This window comes from Orussus abietinus, unplaced genomic scaffold, assembly GCF_000612105.2.
Source record: "Orussus abietinus isolate OABI.00-Male unplaced genomic scaffold, Oabi_2.0 scaffold37, whole genome shotgun sequence".
NCBI classification, from domain to species: Eukaryota; Metazoa; Arthropoda; class Insecta; order Hymenoptera; family Orussidae; genus Orussus; species Orussus abietinus.
In genome coordinates, this window is record NW_019394759.1 from 58,346 (window position 1) to 84,478 (window position 26,133).

Consider the following 26,133-nt stretch of genomic DNA (forward strand, 5'->3'; position numbering starts at 1 on the left):
ATTGGCGAATAGTTTGAGGATATCAAGTCAGGTGGCGCTGGGAATAATTGTCTTTCGAATCACTGAAATCCATAGCCATACGATAAAGAGATTAATAACCGTCATTCGGTTTAATTGCACAGGTATAAACGGATATTTCCAGAAATCCAGATCTCTGCAGAAGGAAAAAAAAAAAAGAAACATTTTTATTCCAGCATTTTCGTTATCGCTTCTAAATCTGAAGTACGCATAGAGTTCGTTCAAGTTCGTTTCATTACCTCGTATGATGTTTATTCAAATTTCGCGGTTTTGCGGCACGGGTCACGTGGGTACTGGGCAGTGTTGCCGCGCTTCGAAAGTGGCGGGCCTTTCAAATCGCCAGGGGCGGGCGCGATCTCCTGGCAATAGGTACCGCCTATAAATAACCACCTCTATTAACCTCCCGGGCGAAATGAGACGCGAGAGGTCCCTTCGAATTGTCCGAAACGCAAAACGCGGCCACTGGAGAGCGTAAGGCGCCTCGGGTTGCAACGGCGGTTTCGAGGTTAACTTCTTTATTGTCCGCAGGGTTTAGCTGGGTTTCGTCGACTTAGTGCGCGTCGAGCCATCTCCCGGCGTGGACGCGGCGTGTTTCTAGTAGGGCGAACTCGCGATCGGTGGGCAACCCTTGTCGAGGCGGTGCATGCGCGCAACCCAACCTCGAAATGAACGAGAGCGACCTTCACCTTGCCAAGGCCATGGTCGGCCTCGGGCTCGAAGACGGGCCCAAGAAGACCCCCGTCTCTAGGATGCAAGACAAGCAACAGACCTTCAGGTAATCGTTGCATCCTTGACACTTGACGTCCCGAGAAGAGGGAGCGCTGCGACCGTTTACGCACGTTTACGCCAGGGGCGCTGTCGGCGCTCGATGCATCTTTAAGCGCCGTTTACGCGACGGATAACGTCGTAATGAACATTTTTAAGCCCTACTTATTGGATATTAAAGACTGATAGACGTCTTAGCACGTAGTTAGGGAAATAGAGCGCGGAATTGGGTAGTTTCGCCCCAAAAATAAGGAACTATTAATCCGCGTTAAATTCGGGTCTAATCGTAAAGCCTGCTCTATGGTTCCGCCTTTAACCATTAATTCCTTACAATAGTAGGGAATTCATAGGGAGCGTTTGTGTTAAAGGTTAGGGTTAAGATAAAAATAAACGCGCAAATGCCGCCTATGGATTCCTCGCAATAAACAATTAAGTTAGAGTCAAGACGGAAGCATAAACCAGGCTCCAAAGGGAAGAGATTGATGGGTGCAGATATTACGTTCATATTGAGGTTATTGTGATAGCCGGAAATTTTAATGGGGTTTAATTAGTAAAACGCTTTGGAGCTGGGTTATGAAGATTTAAATGCCACCTACAAATATCGGATTAATTAGTGTTGTGCAGTTGCGTCTAGAAGCTCTTTGATATTGTAGATTTTTTATTCTTTAATCTTTATTGGTCACTTGATTTATAGTTAGTGCGTTTCTTCGTTAATGTCACGGTCGAATGGTTAAGTAGGAAACTGCGAAGGTGGAATACTGGAATACTTGAACTCTGATCAAGTGCGATGGTGGTGTAATGGTCAGCATAGTTGCCTTCCAAGCAGTTGATCCGGGTTCGATTCCCGGCCATCGCACACGATTTTTTTTTCTCGTTGAATTAATTTCCCCCAAATTAGATTTCAGTTCTTTTAAATTGTTTTGCATTAAATTGTACAAATTAGGGTATTTATTAGTATATTTTCCTCGGTCAGGCAGCGGTACCGTTCGATATCTCACTTCCGTGTTCAGTCGGAACACACGTTAAATTGTATAAAAATAAATCGGCGTCAATTTTCTTACCTCTTTAGAAGATGATTACTTAGAGATTACTAACGCGATTAAATAAAAATTTCCAACAAATGTACCAGCGCCGTCGCTTAGAAAGTAAATTCGAGCGAATTGTTCAAGATTCGGGAGATGTGGGCCAAGGCTGGATTTTCTGGGCACTGTTTCGTATACTTGCAACAATGCTCTACTTTCGGACCTATAATTCCTTGACGGTGTGTGCGATATGTGCCAAATGTAGGGCATTCTATTTCATTGAACGTGACCCCGATTATCGGCTTCTCACATGACGCAGAGTACCTCAAAGATATCGACTTATTCGAAATGAAATACCTTAATACAACACTCGAACAATAAAGTAGAAATACAAAGAGAATGCGATAATCAGGTCTTCCAACTTGAATTAATTACCATTTACCATTAGCTTCTTCGCAACGGTCAATTCTTTTTTAAATTGGAATTTTAACTGCCTTTTAGGGTTAATTCGAGTAAGCTGGATTTCGTCGGAAACCTTGAAGGTGGCTTTTATTTTTATGGCTCGCATAAAGTACAATGCGGATCTTGCACGTAACACGAAATTGTGAATCCTAAACGGGGTCAAGACATTCTTGTCAGATATCTTTAATTGTCACGTTCATACGATTGAAAGGGTTGTGTGTTGTCTCTTGAACGCGAAAGACTTTACCTTTCATTTTGACCGTACGATTTATACCTCAGTCACGTTTATTTACAAGTTTTCCAAGCAATCGCGTATGAATATTTTGATTTTTGCACGATATGCAGTTATGAACATTGAGGAACGATATCGGTGCATTCGAGAAGTGACAACTTGTCGAATGGAGCTGACGCTTATCATGTTTAGATTACCTCGTAGTCGTAGACCAGGTTAATAATCTCGTTTTCTTTTTCTTGAAGCAACTTGCGGTCTGACAATGAGATAACCGTCGAGCCGGTGGAGCCGCGAAGGTAAAGCAGTTCTTTATTGAGTGCGTTGTAGCTGGCGCCATCTGCATGTTAGAGGCAGAACTTCTAACCAAAGAACCATGACCGAAATTACGCGGCAATTCGAACATCCGTACCCGTTTCTTTGATATTTTCTTTTTGACTTCCCAATCAGAATACCTTCTGGTTCTACACATTCACATTCTCAACTTTTTATAGTTTCATTGTGATCTTCAGTTTTTATTTTCTAAAACGGTTCGTTAAATTACTTCCAACTGATTTGGACAAAGTTATTCGATTTCGGTTACGGTTGCGATTCTTGCACGTCCTTGTTGACTAAATCACTTGTGTGTAGAATAATAATTCCAATGAATTAGCAGAGATGAGTTGGGACATTGCTCACGGGCAGGATCGTGCGATCGCATCCTGTGCTGCCCTCTGNAGAGTGCCGGAGAGTTGCCGGAGAGTGCCGGAGAGTTGCCAGAGAGTGCCAGAGAGTGCCGGAGAGTGCCGGAGAGTGCCGGAGAGTGCCGCAGAGTGCCGGAGAGTTGCCGGAGAGTGCCGGAGAGTGCTGGAGAGTTGCCACAGAGTGCCGGAGAGTGCCGATGAGTGCCGGAGAGTTGCCGGAGAGTGTCGGAGAGTTGCTATAGAGTGCCGCAGAGTGTTGGAGAGTGCCGGAGAGTGCCGGAGAGTGCCGGCGAGTTGCCGCAGAGTGCCGAAGAGTTGCCGCAGAGTGCCGGCGAGTGCCGGAGAGTGCCTGAGAGTGCCGGAGAGTTGCCGCAGAGTGCCGGAGAGAGCCGGAGAGTGCCGCAGAGTGCCGCAGAGTGCCGGAGAGTGCCGCAGAGTGCCGGAGAGTTGCTGGGGAGCGCCGAAGAGTGCCGGAGAGCACCGGAGAGTTGGCGCAGAGTGTCTGAGAGTGCCGCAGAGTGCCGGAGAGTGCCGCGCTTGGCTGGTTGGGACGCGCGAAGTTTCTAGGAGCGATCGCACTTACACAGATTCGATGCATGAGAGTTCCGTACGCGACACCGACGCGTGCCCCAAAGCTCCGCATCACGTCGACTTCGAGGCTACAATGTACTTAATAGCAGCAGATAAGTAGATAAAGTCAAATGGAGCGTCACGAGTGTTCTTCCCTTACCATACAAAGCGAGCAGTGTCGATAAGCGTAGGTAAGCCACCACCGTCAACTGCCGCATGGTATTACCATCACGAGTACGTGAGCCGTCAACGGCGACTGGTAGATGGTACCGCCATGGCGAGTGCGCGAGCTCCTATCAGAAATTCGTTTCGCCGCCCTTGGGGGCAAACAACGGTGAAAGCTAACGTACGAAACCAGAGGGCAGCACAGGATGCGATTGCACGATCCTGCCCGTGAGCAATCTCCCAACTCATCTCTGCAATTAGACGTCGAAACTCACAGTTATGTTGGTAGTTTACTCGAAACCTAACGCGACTTCGTCGAACCTCTCGTAGTTGCACCACTAGCTTACCTTTTGTCGGTAACACCACTCTCTACAGACTCTAATTTATCTTTCGAGCATCCTGGCGACCGAAATCGCGCGCTTTTCCTCTCGTCTCGTTTTTTTTTTTTATCTTCCTCTGAGTATTAGCACTGATCTACAGATACGTAGAGAACCTAACGAAATCCTGCTTTCTTGCTCTCCGTTACTGCCGTTTGCAATTGTATCTTTCAAGTATCAGAGATGCTCATCTCTGCAAGTATCTTCTCGGTAGTCGGTCGTTAAAACTAGATTAGTACCGTTTTAAGACGAGGAGTCGTGCGATCGTTGCGTAATGCTCGGCGCGCTCGTGTTCCTGTTATTGAAGAGACAAAAGGAGGAGGAGAAAGAGAAAAGATGCCCCGAGTGTCCGATGTAGCTCGTGACTCGGCGGAATTTCTGGAGTACTTGCAGCGGGGGTAAGAAGAAGACGAGAAAAAAAAAAAGGCCCGGAGAAAAGAGAGCCATTGGTCAGATTCGGCAGCTATCGAGTGTACTCGGCCTCGAGATGTAGAGACACACCTTTCACGAATTCCCCAGATTCATGTTTCGTAATTCGCGCCACCGAGGCGCCACTAGTCCCCCACTTCTCCGCGAAATCGGCGTCCTGCTCCTGCAAAGTGCCCGACGTACGAAAAAGGTAAAAAGAACCAGTCAAAATGACTCCATTGAGTTCGCGATTTGGACGCACTTTCAAAATTCGACCCGTGGCTCCTTTTCTAGAACGGAACATTCGGACACGTCCCGTGTAGAAAGGCCGTGCATTTTAATGATCGGTACATTTACACGATGACGATGCAATCAGCCGTACGAGAGTGCGCTTGGTCGAAAATTACGTACAAAATACGAATTTCAATGGTACTAATGCCCTGATAGGTTCTCTCTTTATTGAAATTCCCTCATCATTCGACAGTACGAGTTTCTTGATCTGCTAAAAACGTCAAAAAGTAAATTTCGGCTTACCCTTTACTCAAATCAGGTTTTATTCCATGACGGAAGGAATAATCGTAATTTTGTATGATTCCTTTTTTTTTTACCGATTTTGTGAGGAATTTTAATTCATTGAAGGTCGTCGGCATTTTTCCGATTTCGTGCATGGTCAAGTACCGGTACTGCGGACTTACGGAAAGACGCACGCTCCCGAGTCTCGGATCTCCGCGTGGAGGAAGAGAGAGACGAGATGATGGCACCGGGCGTCGGGGGGAAGGAGATGGAGAATACTTTCTCGAAGCTCGAGATAGGTGGAGAAGGTACACGCACGCACAATGATCGAGATGGCATCGCGGCTCGTTGCGCGAGAGAAAGATGACACGACACACCTGGCGCGCGAGGGGCGAGCCGGCGTGTACTCTACGTGGGGGACATGGCACATATAAACTGGCCGCTAACATAACCTCATCTTGGTCCTCGGCCGGCGCAGTTGGGCCGCGCCTTCAGGATCACGATGTCGTTGTCGCCATCCGGCAGTAGTGGCTTTCATTCCCTCGAAGACCTCTCGGTTTGGTAAGTTGTCCGGCGAAACCACCTCCCGAGGATCTGGGTCGAACCTAACCTAATCTGGCCTAACCTAACTCAACGATGTGATCTACAATCAGCGCGCGACAACCGAAGAACGTTTTCAAATGATACGTTTGCCTGCTGTCCGGTCACAACCTAACGTAACTACCTAACAATCGAACAACCTAACCTCCAAGGAATAAATACCGAAGCCGTCATGCCGCTTCTCTGCGATGCAAAGGAAAGAGACGCGAAGACTATATTTACCATCGAGGGCGTCCTAACCTGTAACTACTTAACAGCGTGTTTCGTGATGAGTGTGTTTGAGGGTCTGTTTTCCTTGCACGCAGGGATGACGGGAAGGATCGAAGAAGAAATGATAACGATAGGTAATCACCTCGAAGGCTAATTTCGAGGGAAGATGCACGCAACCTCGATAATTTCGAACCTTAGAGACGGACTAGAAGTAGCGTAAGAATTTCATGGATTACGCAGAGAGATAAGCTTTTTATGTTTTTTTGGTGGAATTCTTGAGTGAGCTTTGAGAACTACTCAAGTTTTTACACATTTTTCTCCCCGAGGAAATTGCAGTGTGGTGTTGACGTTCCTTATCAATTAGGCTAGGCGGTCACGATCGCCCTGATAACGTGGATCACTTGGCGACATTGGCATTGGTCGTAGTTTTGCGGATTTATCGAGTTGGCTCGGAAAATCGGGAAACAAAAACTAGAAACGTATTGCCGAAAATTGTATTCACGTTAATAGTAAAATAAGGTAAAGCAAAATATATCGATATCATTAGAAGTACTTTGGACAGCAGGTTAATTTAATCCGTATAGAAAATAAATGTGGCTGCAATTACTTGTGACCACAAAATGTAATTTTGAATCGGATTCGGTTAACCGTTTAATTAAACTATGAGTCGTCTTTCCTTCAAGGAAGCAGGCACGTCCGTTTAATTAATTGCTTATTCCTTTAGGGTTAATTATTAATGAATACCCCATTATTGCAGTAACTGCAGCGTCCAGAGATAGAAGGAACTAATTAACTTCCGGGATGCTTCTGATTTAATTATCTTTTTCACTCATCCAGTACAAAGTAATGAATTCCTTATACATTGTACCTTGGACATGAAATGATTGTTCCTATTTTCCACTTATTATTATAAATCCGTAAGGGGAACAGCTTGCATTTTATCGTATTCGTGCCCATGCGTCGCCTCGTGTAATCTAATCGAGCCTTGATATGTAATATATCGACTCTACCGTCGTATGACTTCTCTTCTGAGTAACCGATTCGTAAGAATTGTCCAGAAATTTTCCTTATCTCGAATGAAAGCCGTTATCTTCCCAGACGATAGTGAACGAAAAATTCTCAGACGTGGATTTTCCGGACACGTGGACACTTTAGGGAAAATAAATTACAGTTGTACTTGGCCGATTGCGGTCTCGAATAAATTGATTACGCGATCGGGAACAACAATGCGACTGTGCACACTCGGATTCGATGCAAGACAGCATTGAGCTTTTTTTCTTTGTTATGCGGGTTATCGCACGGGGCTCCCTCTTATCGGGTTGAGGCTTTTTCAACGATACGTTCCGAAGGAGCCGTGATCATCCAAACATGAGTTTTCAGTAGTAATGTTATGCGCGAGAGGCATCTTCTTCAGGACGTCGCTACGCGCGCGGGGCGTCACCATCAGCTCTTCTCTCAGGTATCCATTTTGCCGCCATATTGGAATCAGCGACAATAAAACGTAGAAATAATTGTATCAGCCATAAATCCAATATTAATAACAGTGAATATCACATCAGTGCTAACCTTTCACCGTATTAGCTCTAACAATTAAAATCCATGATAAATATCCTTTCTTCTTCTCTTGTCTTCCGAATGAACTTTCATCTTTCGTTTCGCTCGTTAAATGGCGATAAGGGGGGAAAAAGGCTTTTCTGAATGAGTATGCCAATACTATCGGAATCTGACATGAAATTAGCTTCACGCTCATTTAACTTCGTAATAACGATTTGAAACGGGAATTTATGGCGCAATTGGCAGTATTTACATTTCGCACCAGGGGAGCTCGTATTTATATTACGCCGGTTTCAGAGAACGTTTTAATAATTGCGCGTGAAAGTGCAACAGCAGTGCACCTTACTTGCGGAAGCAGGTATTTTTAGTGTTCATAATTTTGTATAGTTTTCCATATTTTATCAACCATTTTGAACGGGTTTTAATTCTTCGAGGTGTTGGGGACGACCGGTGGGGCTGTTTGTGGAATAACATTTCAATTTGGTTGTTAATTCGATTAAGTGGTCTTTTGGTTATTTAATGTGTTTAGTTTGAAAAAGTAAAATATGTCTACGTTGAAAAAAAAAAAAAAAGAAGTCTCATTGCACTGCCCGGGAATCGAACCCGGGTCGCAAGAATGGGAGTCTTGCATGATACCACTACACCAGCAGTGCTGCTTAGTGAAGGTTGCTTATTACTAAGTTATAACCTCTACCATACTAATATCAAACCCATTAACCATAGTGCATTGAACACGATAACGATATACGCAGCAAGAATTTGAACCCCTAAAAATGACAACCCCTCGAGTCTTTTAGTCAGTGATAAATTTATAAAGTATTATGTATAATTGATGTTTATATACACGAAAAATAATTTGGGGACGTGGTAAAGCAAAAAATTTCCGATTGCAATTTATGTTAAAATAGAAAATAGAAAAAATGCGAACTGCACTGCCCGGGAATCGAACCCGGGTCGCAAGAATGGGAGTCTTGCATGATACCATTACACCAGCAGTGCTATTCGAAGGGGTTGTTTGACTTTCCGAAATATCAGGTGCATTAGACAGATGACGAATATAATAACTGTATATTGTTATTTGTCAACAAACTGAATATTCTCAACCGCTGCGATTTAAAATCCGCTGTTCCTACTTACTACTTATGAATAAACATATTTATTAAATTTAATCGACGTAAGTGAATTTTGAAAGCTCAATCGTGGAACTATAAATATGAAAAAAAAAGTGGATGTCCATTTTTCATGGAAAAAAAAATCGTGTGCGATGGCCGGGAATCGAACCCGGATCAACTGCTTGGAAGGCAACTATGCTGACCATTACACCACCATCGCACGTGTGAGTCTTTCACGATAGAAAGGCATTTCCGAGAAAGTACGGCGGGAAAGTATCGATCTGCACTTGATAATTCGTATATCTTTACGTTTTCCAACTTCAATGAAAAGTATATCGAGAAGTAAGCAAGAGTAGCGAAGGGGAATAGTGTTAAATACATTAATTGAACAGCAATTTGGCCCCACGTCAAGTTGCAGTGAATAAATTACAATATTAATTATATCACGCCATGTTTGCATATTTCACCTCGACGGCTCTTCGCCGCCATCTTTCTTTTTTCCCTGCCCTATTAGGTTGCTGCAATGTCAGCCGGTCGGCGGCCATTATCGGTCAGCGATTATTAAATAACAAAATTGATTACAAAGCATCGTCGCATGTGCAGCCTTCGATGCACTGCGAGGTGATACGAGGCTCTTTTGTATCCCATTACTCGCCATATTTAGTCGTACCAATGCCAAATCGTTGCCGGATTTTCCTGCACCGACGTCCCCCACTGCTCGCCCGGTGGCCGTGATTTCTTTCCGCAGGTTTTCTGACCCTTTTTTTTTTCCGCTCTGGGCGGTTAACATATCCCGTCCCTGAAGACCCGGAGGTTATCTCGGCTCCTCGGCGGGAGAGTTCCATTATCCTCGGGCTTTTTATTCTCACGCCGAGGAAGGTCAGTTAACCTGCTGACTTCCTGCTGACTGTCGGCATCATTTACCATGCAGACTCCGCTGGATACATTTTCGCTCGCATCTTTTTTGCCCTCGTTTTATCGAGCCGACGCAGCGTGAAAGTATTTCATCTCCCAGGCTTCCCTTTCTCGTAGAAAGTACACAGGGTCGACCGGAACTCCCGGTCTACGAACTCATCCACTCAATATCCACGATATCCCGTAGTGCTGAAACTATATTACAGGTTTTTTATCCACCACCGAGGTCTCTCGTCGACTTTCAAAGCGGTATTTTCACCAGGGCTGATTCAATCTGGGGGAATCGAAAAATTCAAGATGGCGGACCCTGAGCCACTCGAAGAGTCCCATGGCCTTCGGATCTCGAGGTTTTTTTACTCGAGGCCTCGTGATTTCGGAATCCCACCGAAGACACGGCCCCCTTTGTAACGCCCTCTAGCTCGTCGCAATAAATTCCAACCGCTTTCATATACGGGTAATTACATTACACGCAACTGGTTTTCAGTTACGCATTACGGAGTGTCCCTATCTCGCGGCGGTTACGTAAAATGCACTGTGAGGTACGCTCTACGTAACCGTGTTTTCCGCCTAAAAATAGGTCGCGCTTGTCCCGTTAGCCCCGCGATCGGGGGCGAAGGAGGGTTTCGAGGTTAAGTCGGCCAGCTGCGACGCCGTGCTCTTACCGCTTTCACCAGGCGGAAGTCTCCGCGAAGTTCGTTTCCCGTCCGAGAACGAGTCGTAGAAGCCACTGATAAGTCCATTCGGTTCTCGCGGACCACTATCGCGAGGCTCGTATCCCCTCTAGGGATGCGCGATAACTCGGCGAGGCGTCCCACCTCGCGACTTTGGTGTCAAATTACGGCTTACGGGGGGCTTTCTTCGTTACTTAGAACCACAGGCAGACTATTTGGACATGAGGGAAAGGTTTACGACTCGATGCGTCGCCGTACGTGCCCACGTCCGTTCACAATTTACATAACAATCCCGACGGAGCCGGCCATGCGCGCCATGTTTCTCTCGGCAAGCGTGCCACCGAAATCGACACTTGTCGGTCGAGTACATAACCTCTCCCCACCGTCTACGTCCTCTTTAGAGCTCCGCTTCGGAAGGACGAAAGGGGAGATCTGGGGAAGAGCTGAGAGCATTCCTACTGGCGCTTATCGTAATGTCGCGATTACCGGCCTCGTGGGTGGGAGGGACGAGAGCCGTCGCGGGAATATCGCCCCGCTCGGTTGCAGTCGGTAAAATCATTCCGAGTGAGGCCGACGCGTTCGCTCGTTGAGCTCCACGCGAGGTCCACGCCGGGCGACGCAAGGCGCGACCGCCGCCATCTTGGTTTCTTCCCGTAAACACGCGACAACCCGGTGCCTCGGCATTTTCCTTCGATCAACGGAAGTCGAGTTCGGCGATCTCTGACCCCCAGGGTCGGATGAACAATGCCACTCGAATTCCGGCCCCGCTGGCGACGACAGCCGTAACAATGCGCCTCGACGGAATAATGGCACCCAGTGTAGAGTGACACCTCGGAAATGGAACACGCGGCCTAAAACTCGAGATAAGATAGATGCTTCACCTGTTTCGCTCTCGAATTATCGGTACATTCTAATGTCGGCACGTTAACGAAGGCTCCTTGCGAAATACCGCAATGACAATGTGACACACGCACAATGTGTGTGGGAGAGAAGTGGACGTCGCAGAGTGTATAACTCGTGGATGTAGTCGAAGTATGTGTATAAATTTTTTTTCCTGCGGGTGGATTGTAATCCTTGGAAACGAGAATGTGTTTGTGTATGGGCAGGGAAATTTTTAAACGAGAGTCCCTTGAGATTTGATATCGGCAAATTCAAACTTTATTATAACAACTTATTTGGACGTCTAGCGAAGGTATCAGTGATAGATGCGACGAGTCTCTAAGAACTCCGTTTATCGAATGCCCCAGTTCCTTGTCCCTTCGAGCTCTGGTCTTTCGTCGCCTCTCAAGGGCTAGGTAATCCTCGCCTTGGGTTGTTTACATCTTCTTAAGACCTGGATGGGGCGACGTGGTCCAGAGGAATAGGAATGCGCCTTCATATGGTAGTATATATGTGCAGGTCTTTTATGGAAAGGGGATTAGAAGTCCGTCATTAAAGTGCGCTTACGTCGGGTGACTTGGAGATGGGGATTTATGGGATGGCTTCGTGTGTGCGGATGGATGTAGGTAGATATAAATGAATGATTTATTGAAAGGGGAAAAAAAAAGAGAGAAAGCGAATATACGTGCGTGGCGAATCCGGAAGTGGGGACCCGGAAGTTTGCGAGCCGTGGTTGCTCTCCTGGTCGTCAGACAGTATGTCACCGCGTCACTTGACTCCTCTCGTGAAAGTAATTGGAGAATTGGTCGCAGTAATCAGAGAAGAGTGCCGGTCTGCAGCGTCATGGTCGGTTAGGGAGATATATGACGATATGTAAAATATGGAACGTGGTGTGGATGTCGTTGAGATTAAAAATGGCGCCGCGCTCGGTGATAAAGGGAATGATTCGTTATAGGTCACGCGTATTGCTTCAGGAGTGTTTTTAGTAGCTTTCAAACGAACGTACGAAGGGATTTACGGGGTTTAGGGGAAAGTGGAAAGTGCACTCGCGGCTGACCGTGTTTTACGCACTCGCGGGGCTCTATTTTCAGCAGTATGTCAGCTGGCAAGCTGACAATACCGACAGTGACTCTGGAATTGTCGTGTCGGTTACTGGACGGTGAAGTGTATACGTAGCTGGATCGGAGCCGCGTAAGAAAGGAATTAAAATGCGGTCAGCCACGGGTGCACTTTCCACTTCCGACCGACTCGGTTCTGCGACGCCACTTCTCAACCGATCTCTGTGCCCAATTTGGACAGGTTAACCGATGATTGAGAGTGTCCTTTGGGGAGGAAAAAAAAAAGGGAAATCATGGTTTTCTCTCGCAAGTTTCGAACTCAACCGAGCGTGTTGAGTAATTAGTGCGGCGCCGGTCATCGTGAACGTCGAGGAGTGTCCGATTTCTAAAGCTACGCGGAGTCCTTTAATGGCGCCGAACTCTCGGAAGGGTCGAAGGACGAAAATGAGGTAAAGGGAAACGCCGAAGCGTCGAAGCGATGGCCGGAAAGCCTCGGAGGCGCAGCTTCGTTGGAGTGCCCAATTGGAGGGCCATCCATGCCCAGGAAGGACCCGATGAAGCCTCGGAAGCACTCAGACGGAAACGCTCTGGTACTTGGCCGTGAGTCTCACGACTTCCCGTATTTTTAGTTCGCCTCTTGGCTCATTGACCAACTTACGCCGACCACCCACTTCTGCTAATTCGAAAACACGTACGCGACTACGAAGATAACTCGGCTTCCTCCACGGAATTTAGCAGGAATTACGGTGTTCCCACCTTAGGATGATATGAAAGGCGCTGAGCAATTTAATCGAGGTCGATAAATTAAAATTCATCTGTACCTTTTTTAGTGGTAACGTCATTTTCAGTACTCAAGTGGTAACATAAGCTGGAGCGTCACGTTACCGACATTTATATTTATGTTGAACTCTTTTACAGTGTATGTTGAGAATCATACGAACTGAAGCGTTCTATACGTTATTTCGGTCAAGTAATGATAAAAAGATCGAAGTCAAACTGTCGAAATCCCGTAAATTCTTGAATGTTTATATTGTAACGGGCCAACGTCGCCATCTGTGACGTTTAGCTGCAACTAAAGTTTTGCTCTAACAACACGTGTCAGCCATTTGAAACGAATCGGTACATTCAATTCGGAGACTACTTTCACCAACGATTTGACTTCTCAGATATATACAGATTGATTCTTTTATATTACCTTAAGTATAGGTACCTTAAAACCTGACTCGGAGAAAATACCTGTATCCTTATCCGGTATAGTCTAGTGGCTAGGATACCTGGCTCTCACCCAGGAGGCTCGGGTTCGATTCCCGGTACCGGAAGAATTTTTTTTCTCTTCAATTTTACAAATCCTACTCCGATACACCTATACACCTAACCTCAATTTCCTATTTTTATCGCAAAATTTATAATTACCATCTTATCGGATCTTCTGCTTGTGCGGAACCATCGGAATGATTAAGGGAAACCGTGCACGTAACGCCGCACGGTCGTTAAGGTTAATGCCGCCGCGTAACGAATTCGTGCGTTGCACTTAATCGTAGCCGAGCCTCTCGTAAAGCCTCTATGATCGGTTTCGTAATTTCCCGGAGCTGGCACGTAGTCACGCGATATCTCGCGCGAAACTCGAGACGCATGGAGACGAATCGATTGCTCAATTTCCCCGTTTGGCGCCGGTGCTGGATCTAGAATTTGAAAACAATCGAAAAGTTTCCTTTCCGCGGCGTGGATTACCTTTCCTGGTCCAAAGGGCACGATCGCCTCCTCATCTCGGTCTTTCCTCATTCTAAAGTCACGTCCTCGCATTCGCAGCACAGTTCACCATAGAACGGTCAGATCGAAACACCATATAAATGTAGTGGAAGCTTCAAGATACTAAAAGTGAGATATAGTATATTTATCAGCATTTAATATAAAATATTTTATAAAATTTATATACCACGTTTGAACAGGAATATTATAAAATTGTAACATTTTCTTTTCTGACAGTCTCGAAATGGTGGTCGAGATGTAACATACGTTTGTCTGGTTTTTATCTCGAGTGTCGTTGGTTTTTGATTCTGGTGCATATTTGTATGAGTGTTTGAGATATGGAAACCTTTTTAATAGCGAGGATGGAAGCTTGTGCTCGAATTGATTACTAGACGGGGACATGCGCGCGCACACACGGGAGGTTAGACGGCGACGCGTCGCGATGTCTGGTGTACCGGCGCCGTGTCGGTTCTCAGTATGATCGCGGATTTTTATCCACCTCGGATCGAGAGGCTAAGTCGTTTCGGGGAGTTCTCATGGAGACGCTTCTTCGGGACGTCAGGGTGGTCAGCAAGGCAGATCTCGAGTCAAGGTATCCGGACTATTGCTCTTTGAACACTCGAAACGGCGAAGGTCGACTTCGAGAGTCGACTGAGGCCATCGACTTTTCGTACCGGTAGACACGGTTGGGATTTTTACTTCAATAACCGACCATAAGGCCGAATCGAGGCTCCGCGTTTACTTAAACCTACAGCGCGACGATTCAAGATGGCGGCCCTCACGGAACTGCACCCCGTTTTAAATATTCTATCACTTTCGATAATCTGCATCGGTTCAAAGATTAATCGCCGATAAGATCGTTTCGTGTTCACTGGGTGAATTTAAAATCGATTTGACCTGCCGGCAACTAATGCGAATTCATTAATCGCGTCGTCAACGCAGACCACGTGATCGAGTCCCGTCTAGACGGAAAAAGTCACGTGCAATCGGCCATGTTTATGCACAACGGTAAGCGGTTATTTTCCCGCCGTGACTGCATAATCCTTTGTAATGTTAAATACCACGCCGTGCCGTACGAAACGTTGAACTTCGGACCGGCCTATCTAATAATGCATGACCATTTGCATGGACGATTATAAAGGCGGTAATTAGTTTTTTAATATCGAGTAAAAGTCCACCTCGGTACGTCGCAAACTGCAGGACGGGTCGTTCAATATTAACAGCTTTAAAAGTTCTGCTCCGAAGGTGAAAGAAATAAACCTGCTTCAGGAACGGGGAAATGGACGCCCATTGGTTAGGACGCTTCGAGGTCTATCTTTATTCAGTTTTCATAAATATTTTAATGGGTACGGCTCATTGTCATATTCATAGACGTATCGCTTAGGTATTCATGGATCGACTAGGGAAACACGCCTGGTACGTCTTCTTTCTTGAGAAAATAAACTCCAGCTCTTCCATTCGAATGAGGACAGAGCCGTGACCATGACCTCCCAGGAGATAGTGCTCGGCTGGTTGCAGTCAGCCCCTGATTCTCGAGAAGGTCGATATCGCCGTTCTTCTTGAAACTTCCCACGTAGAGTCGAAACCAACAATATGTTTTGTTTCCCTCCTCCAGAAGTAACTTTAACGTGCCGACGGGTTGGGAAATTGTTTTCCCTGCCTCTCCAGGTTTCGTGGTAACTCTAAGGAATATCGTTGGAACTTTGACTTTACATTTACGACGTCCAATACACTTCCCATTTCCCTTATACTGTATTCGTCTTCAAGATATCGCAGCAAGTAGGACGACGGAGTTGCAATTACGGAAACGGGACTAGGGGACGCGATAAGAACTATCTTCTCGTTAAATATCGTTCGGCAGCCTTTTAACGGCTGCTTTGCGCAAAGTGATAAATCAGAAATGTGTTTTCCAGAACAGTCCTGTTGTCATTCGATGGTTTGTTGATGTTCTTCCCTCTAGTGACGGAAATAAACGGGAAGGATTGTGCACGAGACATGCGTCTCATCTGTCATGGACGAATGATGTGCTTATCTGGTTCAGTGGCCACAATTCCGTTGTTTTTCTTCGGCCAGACAGCTGTTCGCATCCCTTCTCTGTCCACGCCTAAAGGGAAATTATTTTAAGTATGGACAATTCTCCATAATAAGAATACACCTTAAATTCCCTCTGATTTCAAGCATTAATCAACCACTCTTCACGTCGTACCCTTTGACTCAGAATACGTCTCCGTCTTACTACCGTAACGCCGCATTAAGACATCCGCCTGTAAGAGGTTGACATATCCCCACCCTGTCAAAAATAATATCTTAGATCTATATCCGAGTACTCGAACATTTATCACTTCCATATCAGTACGTATCATTTCATCAATGATACGTACATATGCCTGAATTAGCCTGAATCCGAAATTGAGCCATCTTGATTCGTCCCGTCGTAAACGTATAAAGAAATACGTTTTTCATCAGAAATTTATACCCTTTTTTTCTTTTTTCTTTTTTTTGTTAATTCGGTCAAGCTGAGCCGAGCTCGCCAAGGTCCATTTATAAGACAGGTTAGAACGAGGTTAGATGGAGCCATCGACTGCACTGCGTGCAGATCGTGCAGCGCCCTTTAGCCGCGAGTTAACCTCACTTTCCCGGGCTTACCGACCGAGTTGCCTGGCGAGCCTCCTGCCTCTCCTGCCGCGAGGCTCCGCTCCAAAGGAATTTCTTAATTGGTCTTAGCTGGCTCGAGCCCGAATCGTTCCTCATTCCTCGCCGGACTCCGCGCCGATCCGGTCGTTTCCGTTGGGCCGCACGCTCGTCCGCGCGTAGTCCGCGGCCCGCCGCGAGTGAATCGCGCTCCCGATTCGTTGGTTCCGCTTTCCTGCGGCGTTTCCGCGAGTCGGCGCCTCCCGCCGGCGGGCGAGCCAGCGCGCGCATTGGTCGAACCCCTGGTGATTTTTTGGTGATTTTTCTCTCGCCACGGCAGGCTGGAATCTCGCTCTGTCTCCTCGCCGCAGCGGATCCACCGATCCTTCGGCGCCTCGAGCGACCTTGGACTCTGCCCGCCTGAGGATCGAAAGTCGAGACTTTCGATCTCGATCGATATCTCAATCCCTACGGATACATCGGAAACGTCGAGTCACCTCCGCTGGGACGGACAACTCACTTTATTATTCACGCTATTCACGACTTTCCGCGAGGAATTCGCTGAGACACCCTTACGGGCCCTTTTGTTGACCCGGAATCGCCTGGGCAGGCCGCCATCTTGGAAACGTTAGAACTAGCGAAGATCGCTTTCCATATCGAGCGATGTATCGATCGCTTAGGTTACACCGGAAATATCCAACTGACTCCGCGGAGAAATTCTTATCACTGCAGTTATTCCTTGAATAATATTTTGGTTTAACCCCGCGAAAGGATGTGTATTTGCGTATATTTTATAATTAGATTCTCGCGTTCTTATCGGTGCTTTATTGTTCCAGACTCGTTAGATGGATTTGCGCAATCATCCATTCCCCCTGAGAAATTCTTATCACTGCAGTTATTCTTCGAATAATATTTTGGTTTAATCTCGCGGAAGGGCGTGTACTTGCGTATATTTTATAATTAGATACTCGCGTTCTTATCGGAGGTCTATTGTTCCAGACTGGTTAGATGGATTTACGCAATCCTCCATTCCCAGGGCTGCTTTTTTGCTTCTCGTAATACCTTATTAATGCCGAGTCAGCGTCTTTGATGCACAGCTTTTTGTTTTGCTCCGCGGAAACTATTGGGACGACTGTACTGTTCTGGGATTCCCTTGTAGAAAATTGGAATTCCTCCTGATAGTTGGAAATGTCCTCGTACAGCATTTTGGATAACATCACGTGTAGATCCGTTCAATCTTGATCGAAACTTTGATTTTTATGCTGCGTTGGGAACGCCATTTTATCTGCGCCGCTGCATAAAACCTTCAATGCGTCATTACATGAACACTTGGGCCGAGTGCATAGACAATTCTTGAAGCGAGAACCTCATCTCTATTGATTTCACGCGCGAGGCATTTAAATCGATCTCTCGTGGTATTCCAACAAGTATCTAGAAGCAGAAGCTACTTTTGAATTCAAATTTCCCGCCGCGCTTTGCAACGGTCGAGTCCAGATTCCGAGTTCTTTTAACGGCGATAAGTGCTGTATATACTTACGTGTGTATTAGTCATTTGGCGTGAAATTATACCGAGTTTTGTTGACGATGACACCGGAATGGCGTTTTCCGTTTGGCGAGCGATTCTTGTGGTCTTTTTCGCGATCGCTCGCCATGAAATTCCAGAGTTTTGCCACGTCGACGTTTCCACTCGGCCAACTTCCTCGACTTCTCTCGCTTTTCAGGTCGCTCTCACTTTCGTTCTCCCTCTTTTTCTTCCCCTCTCGCTCCCGGCGTGGTCAGTCGGCGACCTAACCTCACATTCGCACCCCTTCCTCGCATTCTTGCGTACGAGGGGCCGAAGCACATCACGAGTACCCTCCGATGTCGTTATAAAAAAAGACACTTTTTATCAGGAAACTTGGTAGAGTTTCGCGCCAAATACATGCACACTTGCGTATATATGTATGCGTGACGCTGTATATATGCCAAATTTGAGCGTGGCAAATTTCTAGAAATCTTCAATATATACGGGGCAATTGAGAATGCCAAAACGTTCAAATTCCTACATAGTAGCGTAGATAGTTATCGAAGAGTAAATCAAGTGCAAAGGTATCCTTGTTTTTCGCAAATGTGAGGGAGAAAAAATGAAAGAGACCGCCGGAAGAGGTGCAGCTGCAGACTCGGAGGCGTCCCTGAGGCGATCAGTTCGAGTGCTCCGATTTCGTCGGCATTTTCCCTGTATAATCGCCACGAGCCGTAATCGGCGAATGAAATGACTTAACGAGGTTCGCTTCCGGCGTCGACATTGGTTTCTCCCCCCTTCTATTCGCGCACTTTCTTCGGGATATTGTAATGTGCCGGTCGCCGCCATTTTGAATCTGACCCCGTGGACCTGCCATGGACGGTGCGCTTCCGCCTCGGGTCTATTTGAATTTCGAATTTTCCCGCCTGCGGGAGTACTCACAGTTCTCGAGATTTCCAGCCTGCCATTTTCGAGAGATTTTCCTCGGACTTGGGGGGAAGATTTGAATTTTGATTTTGAATATTTTAATTTTCCCGCCAGGGCCGAAGACGTAGTAGCGGCGAAAACGAAGTGCAACGGTCAACGACGCCGCTGTTATCTCGAAAGAGATATCGGCTCCGGTGTCAAAAACGTTCACGTTGCCGAGTTCTACGGAAAAGAGAGGAGAGTTGCTAAATTCGTTACCATTGGGAACTATAAATCTTGCCATGACCGATCAAGTGTCGCCGTTACGGGAGAGCCCGATCAACGGCCATCTTGATTATGACTTGGACGTCCTGGATAATGGCGTCGCCAAAATCCCCCTGGAAAACGGTCCTAAGAACCGCGTCCTCAGGTAGCTACGGTCATCTGCTTTTGCGAAATAATCTGATCATCTTTCAGGGTAGTTTACAACTTGCGATACCCCATGGAAACCGGGGAAAGGCGACCCATTTCCCGAGGAAGTGACGACCATCCTGGGGACGCCATTACTGAAATCGTTTTACGACGGTTCCATATCTTGTAGCGATAATAACTGATCTCATGAAGCCTTCGTTGCTTCTTCGTGTATAAATCAACGTACAAGATTTTGACTCATCCTACGGAAATAAGTTTCTGGCATGAAATGCTGTTTTCAAGGCGATTTTCCTTCTCGGTTCCGGCATATCGAGGAAGCGATCCGATTGAGTCACTTCTTGAAGTCAATGAACAAAACATTATGCTCGTTCGGTGGGTCAATTCATCGATAATTCATGCCGCTCCGACAGAGGCGCACGTGTTCGACTTTCGAGAATCGCATTTTGCAGTGCCCGAGCTTTTATCCAGTCATGTTCCTTCCGTGAATTAAAGCATTAATTAAAGCTCGAGTGCGTCAAGACACGCAACTCTTGCGCATTTTGGAACGCGTCATTCCAAGAGCGTAGACGCTCCTAATAATATCGTTTCGGATTCTCGACCCTAATTTATCAGCTTATTGTTTCACAAAAGCTCTCCCTAATTTATTCCCTCGATCAGGATTTTTCTTTTTTTCTTCTAGATAAAATTGCTTGGCTTTGGTGAATTTATTTTATCAACGCTAATGGGATTCGCTTTTGTCTTTTCAGGAGGACCAGAAGTCTGAACGCTCCCAGTCCCATCCAGCAATTCGGGCCATGCGGACGTATCATGAAAAATTCAGCGATGGTCATGTAAGTATTTGGCTTTCTCGTGAAAATTGTAAAATGCCCACCTGATACTGCATTCCCTGTTTGCCCTCCACTGAAGCATTGTCGTATAAAGGCTCACTTGACCCCGCGCCATTGTTCCGCCTTGTTGCCCTATTTTTTTTTTTTTTCGAAAAACAGACTTCGCTCTACGTTTTGGTAACAATGTGTTTTACTTGAAATGTATAACGTGGATATGAAGGAAAAACACCTTTATTTAACATCGAGGCGTTAAATGATAAAGAAAAATATGAAAAAGAGAACCGCAATAACTTTCTAGGCAACCGAATGTTCTCTTAAAATCCCCAGAGAACTGGAGGTCATTCTGTGGAATGGTTTGGTCGTTGACCTAGGGTTCTACAGGTTTCCCCTGATTCCCTAGGCTCTGGTCATAGGATTATGCGGCAGTTACGTGACTCGTGCGTAATTTCCGCCAATGGGAGCGCGGGTCACGTCGGTTACAACGGAAACACGCGGCCGTCAGTGTCCGTCGCGCACCAATCACGGCCGCGCCGGCGCGCATGCGCGACGGGCTAGATTGTTTAACACTAATAAAGACGCCCGCGGCCGTCAGCCCTCAGTTTTATCGCGACCCCGGACTCGCGAACATGGTGGGAACTGTGAGGTGGGTGCCGACTGATAAAACTAGTGGATTTTTCACGACTTGGATTGTTCCACTTGTGGTATCTTACTTTTTAAACGGACGGCCAATCAGATGGCGAGAGCATTTGTTTTCTTTTTCTGATTATCTATCTCCTATCATTTTACTTTAATCGTCTTAATACGGTATGGAGTATGAAATAGGAAATTCCATGCCTCTACGATCTGACTGGCCGGATAAATATTTCTCAAATCTTAATTGGGAAAAGCACATCCGATGGACCGCAGAAATTATACCCCGAGCACGTTCCCTTAATTTTTGTCGGTTTATTTAATATTTGTACTTGTCTCGTGTTTACGTGGGGAACGGGCGATGGCATGCAAAGCCATCGGACACGAGGCGGTGAATAATTAAGGGTTCTCCATAAGCGGGATCGATGGGCGGTCGATTATAATCCACTTTTGTAAATGGGTCTTGAATGTCGGCTCGAGTAGTTCGTCGCCTCGACCCATATCCATGAAATTCCATCGATCCATGCCGGTCACTCTTTGAACTAGCGACCCCTGTGATAGCACCGGGTCGCCTTCGAAATGCGCCCTTAATAGCGAGAAATATTAATCGCAACCTTAATAAGTACGTAATAAAACGATAAAATTCATAATCTCGTGGATTTTTCTATTACCAATGTATGCGTCGTTGAAAATCGCTACGGAAACCTCTCTTGCAAAATTTTGTACGAGCGGTACTTTTCGAGATGTTCATAGTTAACGTTGGCCAATCATGAGTTGGATCCAAGGGAAAGACGGAATGGATGTGGATAAACATGGGAGAAAATATGTGGACTGTGATATGGAAGGGATTATAAATGATATGCGGAGGTCGTCCAGAATGTGAGAAGATCAGATTGGATGTCTGAATTCGTGAAAAGATACACGTGAAGTATATCACTTTCCGTTGGAGCCGTCGCGTGATTGGTCCACTCTATATCTCGATATCTCATAAACTAGGACTCTGTCAAAATTTTGGTAATGAGTTTTTCGATGTAATTTTTATCGACGATTACGGTGGAGGTGTAAGTTTGAAAGTCTGAGTTACTCATAGTCTTATATCCGTTATGAATTCTTGGCTTTATCAGGACCATCCAGGATCCGGCCTCACAGAGGTTGACGTGGTACAAGCCTCCACTTACAGTTCTGGTGATTAAGAAGGTTCGGGACTCGTCAGTGCTGCCACCATTTGTTCAATTGGTTACATGGCTGATCGAGGTAACTCTATTCCTGTAAAATCTACGTAAGTTAAATATATTTAAGATATTGCATCTCTTACTTGCCGTCTTTCGATATTTTTAGGAGAAAAGAATGGTCGTCTTCGTGGAGGCCTCGGTGTTGGAAGACCCTACGTTGGCACGAGATCTCAGGTTTCGAGGTATTCGCGACAGACTTCAGACATTCAGGGATGGCACTGACGATCTTCAGGTATTAATCAGAATTTAAAAGAATTTATGGCAAAAGGTATTGCACCCAACGAAAGCCTTTTTGGATTTCGTCGCAGCGGATGTGTCGAGCCTTGAAATGAAAAGTTATAGTAAAGAAGAAAATAATTACCGTTTTTCAGGATCGAATCGACTTTATCGTCTGTCTGGGAGGAGATGGGACGCTCCTTTACGCAAGCCTGCTTTTCCAGCAGTCGGTGCCACCCGTGATGGCTTTTCACCTAGGGTCCCTAGGATTCCTGACGCCCTTTGAGTTTGACAATTTCCAGGAACAAGTCACCAATGTCTTGGAGGGTACTAAAATTAATCTCGAACATTTACGACATTTAATCACCCTGCTCTTATCTACATCCAGAGGTCATTGATCATCTCCTTTGAATAACACTAACATCCGTAGCAACTACGGAGAATCTCTTAAAAACACCATGACATATCTCCGAGATATGAGAAAAGAATCTAACAAGAGCGTCATCAACATCTTAACATTTCCAATTCCATTCCCAGGCCGGAGCTTATCAAGCTTACAGAAAAAGGCATTGCTTCTTGACCCATCATCCCCCGACATCATCGAGACGGAAAAGACCCTAGGATCTAGTAACACGATTAATCTCACTACACCCTGCGTTTACGCAAGAAGTCGATGCGAGGAAGAGACGAAGGATGAATTTTGTTGTTTGGAAGACGAGAGTCGGTGTCGCGAGCAGTTTAAAATTCCCCTAGATAGTGGAAAAAGCACCACCCACGTTAAGTTCATTGATGGGCAAGTTGGCGCCGTGGAATTCCCTAGATCCGAAGACCTCTCCGAGGATCCGATCGAGTCTAACGATCCGCTTGGATATAGAGAAGCTCTCAAAATTCAAGCGGCCACCACGAAATCTAGTATGTCCCTAGATTAGAGAACTCTTTCAGTACATTTGTCACACCTTCGACAACTTATGTAGAGCCAGCCTGCGGGGAACCTCGACAGATTAGTCTCATTATGTCTGTGACGACGTTGCACAATACGGTACGACCTCTTAATGGCTACTCAGAGATTGCAGGTGCCGCAATATCCAGGTTGCGCCATTAAGGATCGTCCTCAACTCTGTCTTTCACATCCCGAAGAATTCCCGGCGACCTGTACATTACCTTGGGCGGCATACCGACCGGCTTTCCTCCCACAAATTAATCATCCTCCCGTTTTTTCCTTGACAATTGAGTTTTCGATTAAATTTCTCACTACTACCTGCAACAGTAAATAGTCCACAACTTACCGGTCTTATCTTAACTTTACATTTATACATGCGTTTAATTTATCCATAATGTAATTTCTTACAGGTCACGCAGCCTTAACTCTGAGAAGTCGTCTTCGGTGCATAATTATGCGCAAGGGGGAGGAAGGCCAGCCAACGAAGCCGCCGACGAATTTGCTAGTGCTCAACGAGGTCGTGGTCGACCGAGGCCCATCTCCGTACCTTTCGAACATCGACCTCTTCATCGACGGGAAACACGTAACCAGCGTGCAAGGCGACGGACTGATCGTGAGCACACCTACAGGCTCTACGGCGTATGCAGTTGCAGCTGGAGCTAGCATGATCCATCCTTCGGTGCCCGCGATCATGATCACACCCATCTGTCCTCATTCGTTGTCCTTCAGGCCAATCGTAGTCCCTGCAGGAGTGGAGCTGAAGGTACGGTAGAGTATGGTCTAGGATATAAAAAACTGCGACTCAGTTTTTTAAACACCTTCAACATGGAATTGAAGACGGGTGCTTGTGATACGGTACCTTTAAAAGTACCCCAGGTTCATTTAAATTTCTCTCATGTCAGATCTCGGTCTCGCCGGACAGCAGAAACATCGCGTGGGTGTCCTTTGACGGCAGAAACCGCCAGGAGCTCTTCCATGGGGACAGGTAGACCCTTCTAACGAGAGTTTCAATGATTTCAGATAATGGCCAACAGCAAGGCTCGCAGCACAGCCTATGTCTCTTTCGACGGTCGCAACCAGCAAGAGCTGCGCGTCGGGGATAGGTTTGTCCCGTTCAGTAAAAACCTTTTCTTCTACTGGTATCTTGGACTTCCGAGACATCTGGCGGTCTCCCTCGGTACCTCTCGGCGTGTTTTCCTCTTCTCCTCTCTCTATTTCGCAATTACGTCGGGTTTGAATAACACCTAGAGACGTCAACTGTGCTGGGGACTTGGTTGTGGCTTTTTGACCTTATCTTTCTTGTCTTTCTGATCATGTATTACTGGTATAAAGTTAAATCTAGTCTAACGTTCTGCTTCTTTTCCCAGTCTCAGGGTCACCACGTCGATTTATCCCGTCCCCAGCATCTGCGCAGCCGACCAGATCACCGACTGGTTTGACTCCTTGGCAGAGTGCCTTCACTGGAACGTGCGGAAAAGGCAAAAGCATTTGGACGAATTGAGCGACCTGACCCACTCTTCCAGCAACGACACCCTGGACTCTTTGGACCGCGACAGTTAGGCCGAGGTCAGCGCCAAAGTCGAGAAGTAGCAATCGCAGTGATGTCTAAAAAGGAGCGACCTGCAGCAAGGGTGGAGGGCGAGGCCCTGTTCTCGGCTGCTTCGAGCTTTCCAAGTCTCTCTAGCCTGTTTTGGACTCGAATTTCATTTTCCTTCAGTGGTCCAAAATCGGTGTCCCAGCTTAGACGCCTCTGAGGCATCGGACGAAACGCGCATGGAATTTTTGTCTTGCGTCAAAGTGCGCCTCACTGAACAAGTTCATGTCGAACCTTCAAGGAGTTGCTTTGCGCAGATGGAAGCAGGACGTAGCAAATGGCTGTGCAGACGAAACTGCCCCGACAGGCCTGGCTCTCTAGATAGTCTCTTTGAGTGATCTTCTTGGAACCCTTCCGGCTTAAAATTGGAACTGCCCTCAAGAGCTTACGTCACCGGATGACGTCTTCGAAGAAGTTCCGTGCGTTTCTAGACCTTAACTTTTAATCTGACGGATAAACCGATAGCCTGCTTCCGATCTGTCCTCGAATCTTCTTCTAACCTGCCAACCTTTTGTAGTAAGATTACGACACCGACTGTCTAAAAGCTCTTTCAAAGAGCGATCCTCGAGGACCTTGTCCGCAATTATTACGTAAAATAGTTCTTGTCGAGATATGATAATACGTAACCGACTCTGCATTTTTTTTCTTTTTTTCTTTCTATCGAAAATTCATTGGAGTCTATTCCTGTAATAACGAGCAGAATTATCCGTAAAGATCAACTTCTCGCGAGTCCTGGGGGACATTTTCATTCTTTTTTCTTTGCGGGATCATCTCGCAATAAGCACGGACTTTTGTACTTAGCGATCCTGTCCTCGTCATCGAGACGGACTTTGGCATCGAGCAATGGCGTCCGCTTTTGATAATAATCGTTACCTACGTTTAAGACATACGATGGTGTTCGTTCTAACCGGTAGAGGGACACGCTTATTTATTTAAGATCGTCGCAAAGGTGGGCCAGGGTTCAAAATGCCAGGAGCGGATATCGCGACGGTGAATATCCCTGGATGATTGTTCATGGATTCGGGAATTGAATCGCGTTTTGTATAAGCCTACGGCTGGCGAAGGCCAAAACCGATTTACCGTAGATCTTAGGGACTCACTATTACCACGCTGGATTCATCCCTGACCGGTCTGTTTTATGTACATGTTGAAAAAGACATCCCCACTAATGAATTCTTTTAATAAAGTCATTTTTCTAGAAGAAGGGCTCATCATTCTGGCTGTACCCACGTGTTTATCGTTCGCCAAAGAGTTATGGGGCACG

At 46.2% G+C, this 26,133-nt stretch overlaps 1 protein-coding gene and 5 non-coding genes across 16 annotated transcripts; 3 read left to right on the forward strand and 3 right to left on the reverse strand.

Annotated features, from left to right (window-relative positions):
- The first annotated feature begins 571 nt into the window (after nucleotides 1–571).
- LOC105696213 (NAD kinase) lies at nucleotides 572–26,067 on the forward strand. Of its 11 annotated transcripts, none has more exons than XM_012418469.2 (9): nucleotides 10,815–11,655; nucleotides 12,453–12,811; nucleotides 20,177–20,260; nucleotides 22,012–22,141; nucleotides 22,226–22,351; nucleotides 22,491–22,662; nucleotides 23,686–24,038; nucleotides 24,178–24,260; nucleotides 24,643–24,835. In XM_012418469.2, exons 2-9 carry the CDS (start codon nucleotides 12,690–12,692, stop codon nucleotides 24,833–24,835), a joined length of 1,263 nt encoding a protein of 420 aa, XP_012273892.1. In that variant the 5' UTR covers nucleotides 10,815–11,655; nucleotides 12,453–12,689. The 11 variants fall into 11 exon arrangements, with proteins under 11 accessions (XP_012273893.1, XP_012273896.1, XP_012273895.1 ...); XM_012418468.2 differs by having other exon boundaries at nucleotides 10,815–11,306; XM_012418470.2 differs by lacking the exons at nucleotides 10,815–11,655; nucleotides 12,453–12,811 and adding an exon at nucleotides 572–793 and having other exon boundaries at nucleotides 24,643–26,067.
- Nucleotides 1,568–1,639, forward strand: Trnag-ucc. The gene has a single exon. It is a non-coding gene; the product is annotated as a tRNA-Gly (tRNA).
- Nucleotides 8,159–8,229, reverse strand: Trnag-ccc. Its single transcript has one exon. It is a non-coding gene; the product is annotated as a tRNA-Gly (tRNA).
- On the reverse strand, nucleotides 8,505–8,575 carry Trnag-ccc. The gene has a single exon. It is a non-coding gene; the product is annotated as a tRNA-Gly (tRNA).
- Nucleotides 8,837–8,908, reverse strand: Trnag-ucc. Its single transcript has one exon. It is a non-coding gene; the product is annotated as a tRNA-Gly (tRNA).
- On the forward strand, nucleotides 13,459–13,530 carry Trnae-cuc. Its single transcript has one exon. It is a non-coding gene; the product is annotated as a tRNA-Glu (tRNA).
- Nucleotides 26,068–26,133: the final 66 nt, after the last annotated feature.

What these genes read in the sequence shown, in the direction of transcription:
- LOC105696213 (XM_012418467.2), top strand. Translation starts at nt 19,301, where the DNA reads ATGACCGATCAAGTGTCGCCGTTACGGGAGAGCCCGATCAACGGCCAT. An exon ending in CCTAAGAACCGCGTCCTCAG is followed by an intron (nt 19,429 to 20,176) that starts GTAGCTACGGTC and finishes TTGTCTTTTCAG; the next exon opens with GAGGACCAGAAGTCTGAACG. An exon ending in GAGCTCTTCCATGGGGACAG is followed by an intron (nt 24,261 to 24,642) that starts GTAGACCCTTCT and finishes TTCTTTTCCCAG; the next exon opens with TCTCAGGGTCACCACGTCGA.